The sequence below is a fragment of the Pteropus medius genome, unplaced genomic scaffold (genome assembly GCF_902729225.1).
Source record: "Pteropus medius unplaced genomic scaffold, Ma_sr-lr_union100, whole genome shotgun sequence".
NCBI classification, from domain to species: domain Eukaryota; kingdom Metazoa; phylum Chordata; class Mammalia; order Chiroptera; family Pteropodidae; genus Pteropus; species Pteropus medius.
In genome coordinates, this window is record NW_024349803.1 from 19919301 (window position 1) to 19936576 (window position 17276).

Below are 17276 nucleotides of genomic sequence, written 5' to 3' on the forward strand. Positions count from 1 at the left end.
GCCTGCCTTACTGTATTGTCGCCTATTCTTTCTGTCACTCCCTTTAGAGAACTAAAATATCACAATTGTGAATTCTTCCCTGATCACTGTAAAAAGGGGCAGTCCCAATGTCTTACCCAGTTTCATATTTGTCTCCTGACGTTTGTTAATTATCACCCTTGACTCCAGGAGGAATAACTTCCTGGAAGACAGAGGCCATCCATAATGTGTACTAAATGCATATATATTGAAACATGTAATTCAGAGGCACAAGACATTGGATTTCCCCTCCAGACCCATTGATACAACAATGGGAATAATGCTAAGCTTTCTTTGAAAATGTGTTTTCAAAAAGGGCTCTAGAATTAGTTGGATTTCACTACGTCAAAATTGGAAAATGTTTTGCTAGATCGAAGCGTGTTTTATGACTCAATGTACTTGACATGAAGGGGAGGGGGGCAGAATCCTTCTTTGGTCCTCTCTTGGAAAGTTGCATAGCCAGCAGCATCTTCTTTGGACTTTTTTAGGCAGTCCCTGTGGGACCTTGCCAGCTGGCACCTAGCCCTGTGCTGCTGAGTACAACCCTGAGATCCAGTGCCAGCACACTGCCCCTAAGAGTGGAACCTAATCCCTCCTGACAAATAAAGTGCAGTCCTGTCTCTTTACAGGACCAGAGACTTGCAGCAATTAAAACTTAGGCAGCTATCTGAGGGAAACTACCAGTTACCTTAAAAAACGAAAGTATTCCAGAGCCTCTAGGCCCTGACAACCATCTCCCTTTCATTTACTGCTTTAACAAAACACCGACAAGACAATCACAGGCTAAATTTGGCACTGAGCACGGAAGGATGAAAGTCTTGCCCCTAACTCTCCAACACCCTGTTCCTGTTAACTGCCCTACACACCACTGCTGCCCAATAAAATCCTGTCAGGCACTCAGACCCAACTTGAATCCCTGCTCCTCTTTGAAGCCTTACTTATCTCTGCCACAGATAACTGCTACCTGGCACTTGAGTGGTTTCCATTTTGGTGGTGTATGCTTGTCTGAGTAGTCTTAAGTGGCAGCCTCCTCGCTCACTCTGGTAACTCCCACTCAACCTGTAAGACAGCCTACGTGCCACTTACAGGGGTCCTTCCTCGCCTTCCTGAGCCTCACTCATTTCTTTATGACCAGCACTTGGGACAAAAACACTCAAGCGTTCTCAAAGAAATTAATGAATGAATAATGTTAATGGCCTGAGCAGTTTCCACCCTCTCCCAACACATGCACAACCTTTTCCAGATCACTCCTTAGACTTTCTTCCCCATACCTACCTCAAATGCACACATTCAAAACACCTATTGTTCTCAAATATGTCTGCTCACAGTTATATTTGTACTCGCCTAACCCTCTCTCCCGTACTCCTTCCATGAGAACCTCGGGGCATGTGAGAGGTGGGTCTAGCACAGGACGGCGAGGTTGCAGAAACCCCTAAGTGCTGGCTGCAAGTGTGGATGTCGAGGCGAACTCCAGCGTGGCTGTGTACCCCACGAGATGCTGGGGAGGGGGCGCACAGCAACCGCGCGGTGGGCCGGGTGAGCCCGGGACCCGCGCCCCTGCTACCTTGGAACGCGCCGCGCACAGCCCCGGCTGCGGACCTACTGAGTCCCAGCAGCGGGTATAGAGAGGAAGCACGCGACCAAGAACAGGCACTCAGCGAAGCACGGCGGCGCGCTCGGATGTACGTCATTTCCCCGCGTCAGCCGGCTGGCGGATGATTGGCCCGTGGGCTTGGGGGCGTGGCCCCAGCGGCTGAGGCTGGTGGCGGCTCGCGGGCGGTTGGTCCAGTTTTCCAGTCTCGTGGTTACCGTAGCCGACTCGGTGCCTTAGGGCACTGACCAGCGGCAGGCATGGCTGGAACCTCCGCCCCCGGCAGCAAGAGGCGGAGCGGGCCCCCGGCGCCTAGCCCCGGCCCGCCGCCCAGCACCGGGCACCCTCCGAGCAAGCGAGCCCGAGGCTTCCCCGCGACCGCGACTCTGGATCCCGAAGACCCGTTCGGCCCGCACGGGGATTTCACCGCGGACGACCTGGAGGAGCTCGACACCCTCGCGTCACAGGCCCTGAGCCAATGCCCGTCCGCTGCTCAGGACGTGTCCAGTGAGTGCACCTAGGGGTCTTTTTTTCCCCCGAGGGTGATGTAGACCTCTCCAAACACCATTGATGGCTGTGGCTTCAGGACCTCAGCGACCGCTGCCCCCGGTGTCTTACGCCCATACTGACCCTTCACCTTTTAAAAATATAGAACAGCTTGATTTAAGCAGCTGTTGTCCCCCAAAAAGTCCTTTAATTTTGAGGAGAAATGGATCAAGAGTGTCAATCGATTTGAAATATGAAAAGCTAGGTTAACATTTTACTTCAGTTTCTAAAGTTAGGGCCACTAGGTTCTTAGTTCTAAACAGAAATCCTTGGAACACGACTCCCACCACCATCAGAACCATCACTACCTATACACGGAGACCCGTTCTTGTGACAAGTTTGGGAGGCTTTAGATCTAATGAAGACCACTGTCCCCCTCGAGCTGTATGAGCGTAAGAGGGGTCTGGCAGAGGCAAGAGATGAAAGAGACTTATTCTTTTTACAACCAGTAAATTGTACTAGGTGGCCAAACCTTAGGAACTGCAGCACACTTAGCAATGAGCAAAAACCCCTTCCTTCATGGAGCTTGCATTCTAGTTGGGGAATGAATGAATGAAATCTGTGGAGCTCCCAGAAAGAGGTTTTGAGGGCAACTTTCATTTCTATTTGGATGTCTCACAGACATCTTAAATTCCACATAATCACTACCTGGAAACACAGTCATCCTCCAGCATCTCCAGCATGGTGCCTGGCAAAGCAGACACGCAGAAAACACTCGATGACCAAATGTTCCACACGACAGTGACTAGTACCACTCTTATCAGGTGGCACAAGGTGACAGCTCTCTTACCTTGACCATACATCTAATTCTTTTCCAAACCCTGGAACTTTACCTTCTGAATCTATCTCTGGAATCCAGCCTCTGCATCATCGCTGCCATCTCCCTGATCTGTGTTACCATCACTCCTCCCCTGGACAATAGTCTGCTAAATAGTCTTCTCTGTTCCAGTGCTGACTCCCTACAGGTCAGACTTCACAACACAGCTAGAGTTATCTTTTTGAAACAAATCTGGCTGTGTGTCATACAAATAGACTTGAACATTCCTACTGAAAGCCTTTTAATGACTTCCCACCGTTTGTAATATAAAGATCTAAATCCTTTTGTGGCCTGCAGGGCCCAGCATGGTCTGTCCCTTCCTCTCTGGTGTTTAGCCACACTGCCCTCCTTCATTCCTTGAATTCTCCCTGCTTTACAATATAGAAACTTTGCACATTGCTGTTTCTTGTCCATCCATTCCCCATCTCCACTCGTAGTTACTTCTTGTTTGTTCTTCAGCTTTTGGCTCAGTCATCACTTCCTTAGGGGAATCCTTCTAGTCATTTAGTTAGATCAAATCCCCCTATTATAGGCTTTCCTATGTTCTCTGCAACTCTCAACACAGTTGTAATTTTACATTTGTACATGTGATTATTTTTCAATGTCTTATAAGCTCCACCAGTAAGGACAATCCATTTTGCTTACCATTGTACCTTTAGAGACTAAATCATGCCTTGCACATTGTAGGTGCTTAGTACATATTTTTAAATAATAAATCATTGAGTTCTGACCAGTGAGATCCCCACAGTGCCTTTCAGCCTTTAGATGAGATTCTTAAAATTGGGTGGGGGATGGGGAGAGGGTGACAGGATCTATTATTTCGTAAGGATTATTTATGAGTTTGAGTCAGGTTCTTAGGTTGGAAAGATACCTGTATTGCTTACTAGATGTTTCTCTAATTTGCTTTCAAGAGGGATTCTTTTCAACATTGTCTGGCAAAAGTGCAAAAATGTTGGGTCCTGAAAAGTATATGAGAACTGTTTTTTACAGGTGTTCATAAGGTCCCCAGATTAGATGGACTGTCAAAAAACCCTTCAGGAAAAAACAGAGAAATTGTTCCAGTTAAAGAAAATTTTGAATTAGAGGTACTTCAGGCACAATACAAAGAACTTAAAGACAAGGTAAGTGACTTAATTTGAGCTTTTTATAGCTAATTCGTTCACTCATGCATGCATTGTAAATCAGTGTACAATAAAATAGAAAAAAGTTTTAAAACGAGTCCAGATTCATCCGCATGAAATGGGGGAAGGCTGAGAAAAGAATGCCAGAAAATTGAGGCTGAAAGAAACTAAATCTTGAAATTCCTTGGCCTAACAGCCAGTACAGGAATGCAGACACTGTATACCAGATCCAAAAAGAGATACAAATTTTCCGTTTTAGCACAAAGATAAATTTATAAATTATGTCTTATGCAAATGATACAACATCATAATGGTTGCTATTTTCATTAGCAGTTGTACAAATAAGCAGACTTCCTTTATGTGCCCAACCTTGGTCCTTAGGAAAACCAGGAACATAATGTGGAATTTTAGTTCTGTGAGGTGTGTGACCCAAATTGTTTAAGACCTATTAGAGCTTACAGAATCTGTATGCATGAGTGACAAGTGCATCTTTAAGCAGTCTTGCTAAATATCAGCTGTCACATGAAGGAGCCTAGCAGACCATGATGACATCTGGTTGGTACAGATATATTTTGAGCGCTCATTGGTCTGTAGGACATATTTTACATGGGCTTTTTCCATCCCCACAGCTACGTGTTGAAACAAGTACATATATAATTTTCCTTTACAAACTTTTCACAAGATTGATTTGGGATTTATAGATGAAGGCAATGGAAGAAGAAGTCCTCATTAAAAATGGAGAAATTAAAATTTTGCGGGACTCACTGCATCAGACTGAATCGATTTTAGAGGAGCAGAGAAGATCACATTTCCTTCTGGAGCAAGAGAAAACTCAAGCACTCAGTGACAAAGAAAGGGAATTCTCCAAAAAGGTGATCCAGAACATTTGTTTTGGTTATTATGGACACTAGCTTTGCCTGCTCACTGAGCTCCTTTAGAAACAATGACCAAAGTTGCATGTACATCTTCTAGGAAGATTTCAACAGTTGTCTTAAATACTGTCTGCTATCAGCTCATTGCATGTACTTTTCCTCAGGCTCTGCATGTGGTTTGGAAAAGCAATCTGAAGCCACTTTGCTGTAGTGGTTGGTCTTGGCAGGTATAAATCGCTAGCTTAGACTTTCTAGAAACAGGTTTACATTAGGACTCCTTTGGCAGATCAGAAACTCAATTGCTCTAGCTTAGGCCGAAAGGAAATGTATTGGCTTCTATAACTAAATCTGGGGGGAAAGTGGTGTGCTGGAGCCTTAACTGCCTCTAGCCTTGCCAGGATTCATCTTTGCTCTCTGCACTGTAGACAGGCTTCATCCTTCTGGAAGAGGATGTGTTCTCCAGAAGCAACTAGGCTCGTGTTCCAGAGCAGATCGAAGACTTGGGCTCCCATCTCAAGTTTTAAAGTTCTGGGCAAGTTTTAAAATTTAAAATTGGTCTGATCTTGGGAGCCTTTGAGATCTTGCTGTCTAGAATATAGCCAGTTTGGCTCAAATATAACTCTTATAAAAATGCAAAAATAAAAATAAAATTGGTCTGACCCGAGTCAGGTGCCTGTCCTTGAACCAGTTGCTGTCACCACAGAGATGAGGGTTCCCATTCAGATCACATAGAGGTGGTGAGATGATCATTCCTCAGGGGAAAGAGATGCTGTTCTGGGAAGAAAAACAGTAGTTGTCCAGAGTATACCCCAACTTGCCTTTAGCACCTCCCGAGTCTTCAGTCTCAAGGACGTGGGGTCTTTATTCAGCAAACTTAGCAAACTTGAAAGGAGCAAACTTTAAACTGCCTGGGCCTAGCACTAACAGGAGCAGCTGCCTTTCCATAGGTATGGTGAAGAAGGAGGGATTTGCACTTGGACAAACAGTTTGAGTCCAGGCTTTATCTCCTACCAGTGGTGAGCTCAGGGCAATGATTTCAACTCTAAGACTCATTTCCCTAACCTAGTCCAGGAAATAACCAGAAGGTGGTTATGAGACTTAAAAGGTTCTGCACTTACTGTGTCTGGTGCTCTGCCTGGCACAGAGTGTGCTCAGGGGAGTGAGTGACAGCAGATACTCTTGGCCGTAGACCCTGAGGGCCAGAGCAGCAGGTCTGCCCACACTGTATAGGGTTTTGGTAAAACTCTTTCAGATACTCTGCCTAGACTTTCAGAAAGGCCTGGAATTGTGCACCACTGCATTCACGAAAAGGCCAACATGTTACTGTGTGAGATATGGCTCCTTGTCAAGTTCTGTGCTGGGCATTTTACATTGAACATTCTTATTTAATTCCCCCAACTGTGAAGACAGGTATTTCTGTTACAGGTAAGCTGAAGTTCAGAGAGTCTGCGTAAATGATATTTGAACCCTCACAATCGTTCAGATCAAAATATCTTTCTAGAATACCATGCTGTCTTTCAGAAAGAAACCTAAAGCTTGCTATTTTAGGACATTTATGTCACAGCAGACTTTCAAACGTATTTTTCATTATTTGTTTTCCATTAGCTTGAGATTTTGAAGCCCAGAGGTATTTGTGTGTATGTGATGAGGGCACTACAGGTATGTTTCTTTTGCCTTTCAGCTCCAGTCACTGCAGTCTGAACTCCAATTTAAAGACGCAGAGATGAACGAATTAAGGACAAAGCTTCAAAGCAGTGAACGAGCAAATAAACTAGCTGCTCCCTCCACTTCCCACCTCAGGTAATCATGTTGCTGGAGGGAGAGTTGAGTTTTGCATTGTTTAATAGAAAGTCTGAAAAACAACATCAGGCTAGTTCTGAATGAAGGCCATTTAGATGCTGGGGCTTGGGCCTAGGTCCTCTTTGCTGAAGCCCTCAAAGATGGTTTGGATGAGGCCTGAGTGGTTTGGGGCATCACAGCATAAAGGCCCCACACTCTAGAAGTACTTCCACTATATAGGACTTTATAAACACAGCTCCACAGGACTAGAAAAGGCTGGAAAGATCATCTCTAAACTCTTGGGGTTGGCCAGTCTTATTTTTATATAATTTGTTTCAAATAACTGATCTTACCCCAAGCATAAGTGTATTTCAGTCCCAACTACTTGAAATAATTTTTCTCATTTGCTGCCCTGGCACCTTTGTCCAGCAGCCCCCGCCTTGGCTTCAGATATGATGAGCTTGCTCATGGTCTGTGTCCTGCCCCCGGCTGGCACAGTGTCAGTGTCAGCCTGGAAATTGGAACGGTATGAGTCAGAGCATCTTTCTCTGGTATCAAGCATTCTGCTGTCTTTGCTCGTAATGGGCAGGGTGTGAAATTGACCTCTTCTTGCTTTGCATAGTCCAGGTAAGACAAGAGAACAGAAGTCCAGCCTTGTGCCTTCACCCATCACTAACAGAAGGGCCTTGACCTTGTCTGATTCAATCAGAGTGTTAAGACCGCTTCTCTAATATAAAGCCCCTGGCCCACTGAGGAGCTGGCTCAGTTTTCAAGTTGCAAGACATAACACACCTTTTAATAGACCCTCTTTCTACTGAAAACCTTTGAATTAAGTCCCTGACTATTAAAAAAAGAGATTATTCCACATTGAAAAGCTGTTTTTGTGGAATCAGAAATAGTAATGGAATTATGGCCAATATTCTTTGGTGATTAGAAGAATATAGAAATAAATGGAAGTTTTTTTCAACAATTCAGATCAAAATGCCTTGCATTTTACACTGCTGCCCTGACAAAGAATGACAAATATATAGCAGATAAAACCTTTGGTCAAATCACCTAGACATGTAAAGTTTAAAGCTTGTTAGAGGTTTTATAACAAGGTATTTTTAGCGGTATTAGCAGAATCGTTACTTTGCTTTCATAGTTGACTTTTTCCAGTCCCAGGAAAAGCCCGTCTGTGGTTATAAAGGCAGAAGCATGTTCTTCACAACTCGGGAGACCACCTTTCCCTACAAAGGAGTCTTTCAGTGCTAACATGCAGCCTCCCCACCCTTGTCAGACAGAGCCAGGATTCAAGGCCCCAGTAGACAGAGAGGGTAAGTCAGTCTGTCTGTCATCTGTTGTTGTATAACGAATTACCCAAGCTCGTGGCTTGAAACAACAATAAGGATTTATTTTCCCCTGGTTTCTGTGGGTCAGCGATTCTGACAAGGCACAGTGAGGATGATTTGTCTGTGTAGGGACTGGAATCACTGAAGGCTTGTCTGGAGCTAGACGATCAATTTCAAGGTGGCTCACTCATGTGGCTGGCAGCAGAATTCCTCTCTGAATATGGGTCTCTGCACAGGGCTGCTTGGCTGATCACATAACCCGGTGACCAGCTTCCTCTAGAGCTAGCAAACACAGAGAGCCAGGTGGAAGCTATCCTTTTTGTGGCCTGGCCCAGAAATCACATAGTATCACTTCTGCCCATTCTCTTTGTTAGAAGTGAGTCACTGAGTCTGGGCCACATCCAAGGAAAAGGAAAGTAGGCGGCATCTTTTGAAGAGAAGCGTGTCAAAGAATTTATAGGCACAAACTTCCATGGTCGGCGTCCACTGACATCCCAGAAGCACAGCTAGTATGCTGTGTGCTAGTATGTGTGTTCCTTTCACAGCCCAGCCTTGATCCAGGCTGAAGGAATGCTACTGCTTTCTAGAGAGAGACAGTCTAACCTTAGTAGGTTTTCACTCTGAGACTGCGCTGTGCCAGATTGCTTATAATTCAGATCTATTGCCTCTCTCCTGACACCCTTTCAAATCTCTGGCCATCATGCCACCTCTGAGAACCGTAGCCACTCGCACTTTCAGAGTCTGGCAACTCCAAGAGCAGTGCCAGGCAGTGTTACGAGCAGGCGGTGGAGACAACCAGCCTAGCCGTGAGTCCCAGTCACACTGCTCACTGGCTTGTGTGATTTGGGCATATCCCTTAACCTCGTGCCTCAGTTTTCCTGTAAGTAAAGCAGAGCTAATAATACCGTCCCCTCGTAGGGGTGCTGTGAGGGGCAAATGAGCTAATGTGTAAAGCTCTTAGAATGGTGTCTGGGCCATAATAACCACCATACAAATGTTAGTGGCTACTGCTTTTGTACTAGTGCCTCATTTCGAAAGGGAGCAAACTTAATTTTCTCTTCCTTTCATTTCCTCGTGCGAGTTCCTGTTTTACTTGAGGAAGGCAAAAGATGTGAGGGTCCTTGGGTTGCTATAGCTCTTGTTTTGATCCAAAGTTGAAAAAGCAGAACAATCTCTATTTTAATCCTGTTACGTTTAAGAGTTTCTGATATGCCTATGCTTTTGAGCTCAAGTTTGATTCACATTTTACCTAGTTTCAGAGGATAAGACCCACAGTCTGGGAGGCGACCCCAGAAAGCAAGAAGAGCCCCCAAAAAGTCTCGTTGACAGCTGGATGCAGAGGTCAGACACTCAAGGTACCAGAATCCCTGCTCCTTCTGCAAGTGGCCTGCATGGCTCCGACTGTCCACTGAGATGCTGCAGTGGAGTTGCCTGGGGAGCCGGCTCGGTCTCTGAGCACCAGCACCCCATGCAGTCCTTTAGCGGGTTCAGGGAAGTCGTAGTTGTGGCTTAAGGAGAAGACTGTAAAATGGAATGTGCCAAGAGCAGGTATGTCCCAGAGCCTTCAGCATCCACAGTTATCTGTCTCAGTGTGGCTCAGTGGCAGCTTAGAGGACAGTTGGTATCCAAGGAACCCTCACTTTTTCCTTCTGAGGCCATAGAAAAGGCCTCCCATGTCAGAACCTTCTAGAGTCACCTTGTTTTCTGCAGGTTCCATTTTGATAAACCTTCTCCTGAAGCAGCCTTTGATCCCAGGGTCACCTCTAGGTCTGTGCCACCTCCTGAGCAGTTGCTCTGAGGCTCCTACCAGCACGTTGTTTGGCAGGTAAGCATAAGACTCTGAAAAAACTGGTTTAGGAAGAAGTTTCTGAGAAGCAGGCCCCTTTCTGGTCTTGGCCAGCCTGAGAGGCCTATGCGCTGGGCAGGGAAACTAGAGAATTTGGCAAGCAAGTTGTTTGGGGCCCTTGACCTTATCTCCATCTCACATTTATGTGTTTTCTTTTGTGTTTGTTGCTACTACTTTGACTGGGATTTCAAGCCTGAGGACCACAGGTTCTCGCGATGGGTCATTTCCCCTCTCGGCCCTCAGAGAAGCACAGAACCTGGCACTTACTGGACTGAATCTGATTGCCAGGAATGAAGGCTCATGTGACAGAGACCCAGCAGAGGGAGGCAGAAGGGCCTTCCCACTCTGCCAGCTTCCTGGAGCTGTGCATCTCCTCCCACTGGTGCAGTTCTTTATTGGCTTACACTGCCAGGCTCTGCAGGATTTGGCCGTAGCCAAGAGAAGCGGAGCGCCCGGGGACTCACCGACACATTCCTCCCGCATGAGCTCTGGGGTAGACACCAGCCCCGAGGACTCCCTCTGCAACCTGGAAGGCTTCTCCGTGGCTTCGCTTAGCATTCTCCAGCACCTGGTGTGCCACAGCGGAGCGGTCATCTGCCTGTTACTGTCAGGAGCCGGGATGGATTCTGCGGTTCAGGAAGGAGACCCAAGCCTGATTTCCCATGGGGATGTGACCTCAGCCCCACAGGGGCTTGCCGATGACCAAGGCCAGCATCCACTCTTGAAGATTCTTCTTCAGCTCTTGGCTTTCTCTTCTGCAGCAACAGGTCATCTGCAAGCCAGTATCCTCAGCCAGTGCCTTAAGGTTTTGGTGAAATTAGCTGAGAACGCTTCCCTTGATTTCTTGCCCAGGTATAATGCAGCATGGCAGTCATGATTCTCTGGGGGTCTTACCGGACCACTCGAGGTCTATCCTGTGGCCCTTGAACTCTGCTCATATCTCGACTTCTCTATACCGCGCAGTTCTAAGCCTTGGTTTAGGTTCTGAGGCTTTGTTCAAGCAGTTCTGAATTGAGGAGAAGTGGGGCCAGGTATTGGGAGAAGCAAGGAAGTGGTTTATTTGGCTTAATTCCGCCTCTGTACAGCAGGTAAGAAAAAACACGCGTGTTAAAGGAGAGCTGTCAGCCATCGTGAAGAGTGTCCTGCCCCAGGACAGACAAAGGCTGAACCAAGCAGCCTTTGAACCTGGGGCATGGATCAGGTGAAGACCATGTATCACAACCACGTTTCAGTTTGGTGGGGTTCCCAGCGGGTGTGGGGAGGCTCTGCAGCCCCCACAAGCCGACCTTGCTGGGAATCTGCTTGTCATCGTGTGCCCCTCAGGCACGAATGGCAGGTGACTGGCTGCTCTTAAGGTTTATTGGAAGTGGGTGTATAGTCAACCTCGCTCATTGAACACCATTGTCATAAATTCCTAACTTGGGATCCCGGAGCCTCAAGACTGGGAGACCCTATAAACACCACCAGCCCGTCCCCTTGTCCAGAACAACCACACCCAACTCCACCAAGCGGCCAGTTCCTGTGTTGGAATGGGCTCTGCGGGCTGCACATAACTTTTCGCCTTTGAGCTCAGATAGCTGTTTCTAAAAATACTTCCAGATCTTGGTCTGCCTGAACATAATCTGGCTGATCTGGTCCATCCTAAAGGTGGTACCCAGTGCCACTGTGTAGTGCAGGCAGCATAGTAGGTGCAGAACCATCACTCAGGTGCCTGGCTGGAGCCCAGCCCAGTGGCTGATTGTTTCATATTTGTTAAATGAATGAATTCCAGGAACCACATTTTCACCATTTCTCTTGGTAGAAACACCATCATTCTACTCCTGTTCACCTGTCCACAGGACATCAAAAAAACAGCCATTTATGGGTGCTTACCACAGGCCAGACCCAGGTGCTTTCCGTTCACTAGCTCATGTGACATCTGCAGAGCCCTGCACCCCCACACCAGCACAGAGCCTGGCTCGCTGGGGGCTTCTGTCCACTGAGTGAATAAATCCTGTGCCGAGGAAGGGAAATTTGTCAGTTCCGATGGAGCACGCTGGGTGGGTTTCGAACCAGTTAGGCTCCTGAGCCATTGTCCCTGGTCACCATCTGATGCCACCTCCCACTCTGCTCTTCGGAATTCCTTCATATTGCAAGCTGAACCCACTACACAGCTTCTTAGTCACCTTGGCATAAAAGCTAGGGACAGGTGCCAGCAAGGCTCTAAAACAGTACGCGACACTGCGGCCTCATAGAGGGCTTGAGGGCAGATCACCCCTCACACCCTTGTCTTGCCACTGCATCTGCTTTCGCCGTAGGTCCAGTGTGGTTCCGCAGGTACTAGGGTGGCAAGGACTTTGGAGCAAATAGGTCTCATCCCCAACTTCAGCCAGAGCGGTGTGACTTATCTATTGTGCGTTTGGAGGCACTGCAGAAAATTCATTTAAAAAGAGGTTCTGATACTATCAAAAACCAATTTGGAAAACACTGTGTTGTATATAAAAATGAGAGTTTTGTGCAGATAGTTTCAGGGGCTTTAGTGGACTAGTTAGGGGCCACTTCTAACTAGTTTCCCACAAAACGACAGCTTCCCACAATGTTCCAGACTCCATGGCAACTGGAAGCATTCAGCTTCCTGTCTGCCAGACAGGATTTGCTCTAAAATGAGTCCGCCCCAAGTAGTGAGACCCTGCCCCCTAGCGGCGACCTGAGGAACGTTCCACACCCTCAGTGCTGTGCACGGAACGCTGCAGATGCGTGAGGCGTGACGCAGAGGTAGAGCCGCCTCCTCCCCACCCACGAGGCTGTGCAGGCTGCACAAACCAGTCATCTTGAGACTTGGTTCCTTGGTGATAGCCATCTCTTTGCCCTGAGACCTGGAAGAGAGTGTGCCCGGAGCTCCACGTACACCCCAAGTGGGCACCTTCTCATAATTGGTGGCAGAAGGGCTGGTGTTTTCTGACGAGTGGAGAAAATGGTCTTGCTCAGCAAGTGGTCTCATAAGATCCAACCATAGCCAAGTTCAAGTTTTTCACTTTCGGAGCCTGGCCAGTCCTTTGGTGGTGGGAACAGAACCTTTCACTCAATTAACATCTGCCTCCCTATTTGGGAGCAGAGGCAGGAAAGAGCCCAGGAGCAGTGTAGAGGCCAGGCACCCCAGGTCCAAGGATGCAACCCCCACTTACTGGGTGGCTCTGTGCTAGGTAAGGGCCTGTCATCTCTAAGCTGCAGCAGTCCCATAATGAAGGGCAGTGCTCACTCATTGACGTGAAAGTAGGTGGTCGGCTGGCATTTGAACCCAGGTCTGTCTGAACCACATCTCTTTCTGCTGGCTTGCTTGAATTTCCTGTTCTCTCTAGTGAGAAATGAAGGTGACTTGTGGGATTGGGTCAGAAGTGCCACATCCTTCTGGGCCCCTGTGTTTTAGGTTCCAGTGTGTGCTCCCACTGCTGCCACAGTGCCTCAGGGCAGAGACGCCTCTCCCCAGTGTGCTGCTAACTGTTGAGCTCCTCTCCCTCCTAGTGGACCACAAGACGCTCACACCTCAGCTCTGCACCCACTCCGGTAAAGCCGGTTAGGGGGCGGGCGCCTGGGCTGCTCCTGCAGGGCGGAGGGAAGGGTGATGGCAGGGCCGAGTCAGAGGCCTCCTGAGGGCTTCTGCAGCTGTGCTGGCTCTGGGTGAGAAGGGGGACCCTGAGTGAGAACTGGGCATTCTCTCCAGAAGGCTGCCTCTTCCTGCTGTTGTACATGTACATCACATCAAGGCCTGACAAGGTGGCCTCGGACACACAGTGGCTTCAATTGGAGCAAGAGGTAAAAACGTCAGAGCTGTTGGACTGACTGCTCACTACTCCACCCCACTCCACCTGAGAGCCACTTTCTCTCCCTCTAATTCATTTTGGTAGCAAGAGTTTCTCTAGCCACTAATAAGGTAAACTCATTTGGGTGCCCCACACTACACAGGGGCAATACAGTGGGCCCCAGGGTGTCCTGGGACTTGGCAGAGTTGCCAGATAACTGGCTCTGCCCCGGCTTAGGGGCCTGGTGGCTGGAGGTAGGCTTGCTGGTAGACACAGGTGTTGGTCCTGAGTTTGGTCTGGGAGGGCCCCACAACACCACCGCTTGGACCCCATTTGTGCAGACAAGCAGTTGCTAAGGCAACTGGAGCTCTTGTAGAATCCTGAGAAAGGCTTCGCTGTGATCAGGGTCTCGTTCAGCCACGGATGGAACAGTCTGCTCTTGTTCTAGGCGGTGTGGCTCCTGGCTAAGCTTGGTGTGCAGAGCCCCTCTTCCCCGGTGACTGGTTCCAACTGCCAGTGCAACGTGGAGGTGAGTGCCCAGAGGCGGGCGGGGGCGACAGTGGACAGCTCTGTTGGTGGATGAGGCGGCCCGGTGCAAGAACCCCATGCTGCTGCTACCCCTGGTGCTATCACTCAAAACCCTCTGCACCTGGGTGGCTAGGGAAGGGCTGCCCAGCTGAGCGAGTCAGGGTGCAGGGACTGTGAGCCCTGACCTCAGTCTGTGCCCCGCCAGGTGGTCAGGGCGCTCACGGTGATGCTGCACAGACAGTGGCTGACAGTGCGGAGGGCAGGGGGACCCCCAAGGACTGACCAGCAGAAGCGGACAGTGCGGTGTCTGCGGGACACGGTGCTGCTGCTGCACAGCCTGTCCCAGAAGGACAAGCTCTTCACGGTGCACTGCGTGGAGGTCCTGCATCAGTATGACCAGGTGATGCCAGGGGTCAGCATGCTGATTCGAGGGCTTCCTGATGTGACAGACTGTGAAGGTGAGCTGGCAGGAGGACCCCACCCTGCCCCGGCCCACTCGGGTTTTCCCTGAAGTTCGTGGACGAGTCAGACTTCCCGGCCTTGCGTCGGGTCGGCAGCCCCCCGCCCGCCACAGCCTTTGCCAGCGCTGGGGTCGTTCCTATCTTCCCGCCCCGATTCTTCTCTGAGCATAGCAGGCTGCCTTTTGCTCCTATCTGTTGAGTCGGCCTGGCCGAGTCATGGTTTTTCCAGAAACATCCCTGTCTGAATTGCCTTTGTATCACTTTGCTTGCAGTAGCTGAGGGAGCAAGGCCTGGGCGTGGAAGGGACTGGTTAGTTCCTGCGGGCGTGGGGGGAGGGGAGGTGGGACCTCCCCCAGTCCCCAGCACCTTCAGGCCTTCACCGTAGAACCCTCTTCTGTTTTGGCTCAGAGTCTGCCCTGGATGACCTCTGTGCCGCTGAGACGGATGTGGATGACCCCGAGATGGACTGCAGCTGACGTCTGTGGGCATCGAGCCACGCGGGGCACCAGCCTGCTGTTTTCCTCATCTCATCAACTGATTAAAAGCAGTGACCGGCTGTTTGAGAACCTGCCAGCCTCGTTGTGTTTCCTGAGTCTGATCTGTGTTGGCTGAGTGGGCGGGATGGAGCAAGAGCCTGGGAAGGCTGGGATCCTTCTTCCTGTCCCTGGCCGGAGTTGAGACCTGTCCCCATGGTAACAAATCTGCCTGGAGGAAGGAGCCCTGCCCTGCCTGTGGAATTATCCTGAGTCATCACTTTGGGCAGAGGCCATGGGAAGAAACCATTGTACAGCAAGGAAGGAGGCAGCCAGGAAGGCCTGGGGAAGTACAGCTACAGCGGGGGCACAAAATGGCCATGGCAGGGGCTCCTGGTGGGCTCGCGTCCTTGAGCTGGCCTTTCCTGATAGCCTGGGCACCACTGCCCTTGTCTTCCCAACTGGCTGTCTCACTGATGTGAGGGCCCTGGTGCATTGTGCCAGCCAGCAGGTCCACAGCTATACATCTGAGGCCTTCCAGGAGTCAGGGGGTGGGGGCAGAGGGGGTGGGGGAGGGGCTGGGGAGGGACTGGGCGGGCCTTGCTCATACCAGCCTGGTGGGCGGGCTCAGGCTAAGTTTCATTTCCCGCCACTGCAACCAGCAGCAAGGCCCAGCCAGTGTGCACCCGGAGTCATTGCTGCCTGTCCGCTAGCTGCTTGGTAAGTGAAGATCCGCAGGGGGCTGGGGCTGGGTAGGAAGGCCATGGGCTCTGCCTGGCCCCCCAGACTAGGCAAGTACTAGGGAAGGAACCAAACCTTCCCCAGACAGTTGAGTATGCTGATGACATTAAAGGAAGCCACCCCACCCTCTTGGCTTCCTGCCCTGAAAAGGGGTTGGAGCTCACCGACAGAGCAGGCTGCCTGAGAAAGGGGGCCCAGAGGTGTGCTCCCCGCCTCCCCACCTCCCCACTCCCACCTCAGACCTCACCCCTCGGGCACTCACATTCCCTCTCTCCACCTGGCACTTGTCCCCAGGCTCGGCAGCAGAACCCAGCATGGGCTCTCAGGCCCTGCCTCCAGGTCCCATGCAGACCCTCATCTTCTTGGACCTGGAGGCCACTGGACTGCCCTTCTCCCAGCCCAAGATCACGGAGCTGTGCCTGCTGGCCGTCCACAGATGTGCCCTGGAGAGCCCTCCCAGCCCACAGGGGCCTCCTCCCACGGTGCCCCCGCCCCCCCGCGTGGTGGACAAGCTCTCCCTGTGTGTGGCTCCGGGGAAGGCCTGTAGCCCTGCAGCCAGCGAGATCACGGGCCTGAGCACAGCTGCGCTGGCAGCGCACGGGCGTCAGAGCTTCGACACCGGCCTGGTCAACCTGCTCCAAGCCTTCCTGCAGCGCCAGCCGCAGCCCTGGTGCCTCGTGGCACACAACGGTGACCGCTACGACTTCCCCCTCCTCCAGGCAGAGCTGGCCGTGCTGGGCCTCGCCAGTGCTCTAGACGGCACCTTCTGTGTGGATAGCATCGCTGCCCTGAAGGCCCTGGAGCAGGCTGGCAGCCCCCCGAAGCAGGGCCCGAGGAGGAGCTACAGCCTGGGCAGCATCTACACGCGCCTGTACGGGCAGGCCCCGCCGGACTCGCACACGGCCGAGGGGGACGTCCTGGCCCTGCTCAGCATCTGTCAGTGGAGGCCGCGGGCCCTGCTGCACTGGGTGGACGCGCACGCCCGGCCCTTCAGCACCGTCAAGCCGATGTACGGGGTCACAGCCTCTACTGGAACCAACTCAGGGCCGTCTGCTGCTACAGCCACCGCACTCCTGGCCAGAGCCAGGGACACCGGTCCCAACCCTGGACGAAGCAAGAGGCCCAAGGTACTCCCTCCAACGAAGGGCCCTGCAGCCTCACTCCCGGAAAGACTGCTGGCCCCACTGGGGCTGCTGACCTTGCTGACCGTGGCCGTAGCCACACTGTATGCGTTGTCGCTGGCCACACCTGAGCAATAAGCCAAGGAAAGTCTGACTAATAAAGACCCCGCAGTACCAAGTGGTCCCTTTGCCTCTACCGTCCTTGGCAGCCTTAGAGCCTCTTGCGCCTCAGCCCGTCCGCACTCAGGGACC

The 17276-nt window shown here is 50.6% G+C and overlaps 2 protein-coding genes across 8 annotated transcripts; both read left to right on the forward strand.

Annotated features, from left to right (window-relative positions):
• The first annotated feature begins 1756 nt into the window (after window positions 1–1756).
• Window positions 1757–15715, forward strand: ATRIP (ATR interacting protein). 7 transcript variants are annotated; one of them, XM_039837656.1, is made up of 14 exons: window positions 1758–2116; window positions 3963–4093; window positions 4795–4965; window positions 6647–6765; window positions 7903–8060; window positions 9329–9430; window positions 9786–9900; window positions 10114–10773; window positions 13328–13464; window positions 13622–13713; window positions 14149–14229; window positions 14434–14628; window positions 14965–14998; window positions 15098–15262. In XM_039837656.1, the coding sequence occupies exons 1-14, from the start codon at window positions 1870–1872 to the stop codon at window positions 15163–15165; spliced, it is 2310 nt and encodes a 769-aa protein (XP_039693590.1). In that variant the 5' UTR covers window positions 1758–1869; the 3' UTR covers window positions 15166–15262. The 7 variants fall into 7 exon arrangements, with proteins under 7 accessions (XP_039693587.1, XP_039693588.1, XP_039693590.1 ...); XM_039837657.1 differs by having other exon boundaries at window positions 14434–14686; window positions 14962–14998; window positions 15098–15250; XM_039837658.1 differs by having other exon boundaries at window positions 14434–14686; window positions 15098–15250.
• A 7-nt stretch (window positions 15716–15722) lies between these two features.
• Window positions 15723–17208, forward strand: TREX1 (three prime repair exonuclease 1). The gene is made up of 2 exons (XM_039837668.1): window positions 15723–15882; window positions 16198–17208. The coding sequence occupies exon 2, from the start codon at window positions 16218–16220 to the stop codon at window positions 17160–17162; it is 945 nt and encodes a 314-aa protein (XP_039693602.1). The 5' UTR covers window positions 15723–15882; window positions 16198–16217; the 3' UTR covers window positions 17163–17208.
• Window positions 17209–17276: the final 68 nt, after the last annotated feature.

What these genes read in the sequence shown, in the direction of transcription:
- ATRIP (XM_039837653.1), top strand. Translation starts at nt 1,870, where the DNA reads ATGGCTGGAACCTCCGCCCCCGGCAGCAAGAGGCGGAGCGGGCCCCCG. An exon ending in CCCTCCACTTCCCACCTCAG is followed by an intron (nt 6,766 to 7,902) that starts GTAATCATGTTG and finishes GACTTTTTCCAG; the next exon opens with TCCCAGGAAAAGCCCGTCTG. An exon ending in GCAGAGGTCAGACACTCAAG is followed by an intron (nt 9,431 to 9,785) that starts GTACCAGAATCC and finishes TGTTTTCTGCAG; the next exon opens with GTTCCATTTTGATAAACCTT.
- TREX1 (XM_039837668.1), top strand. Translation starts at nt 16,218, where the DNA reads ATGGGCTCTCAGGCCCTGCCTCCAGGTCCCATGCAGACCCTCATCTTC.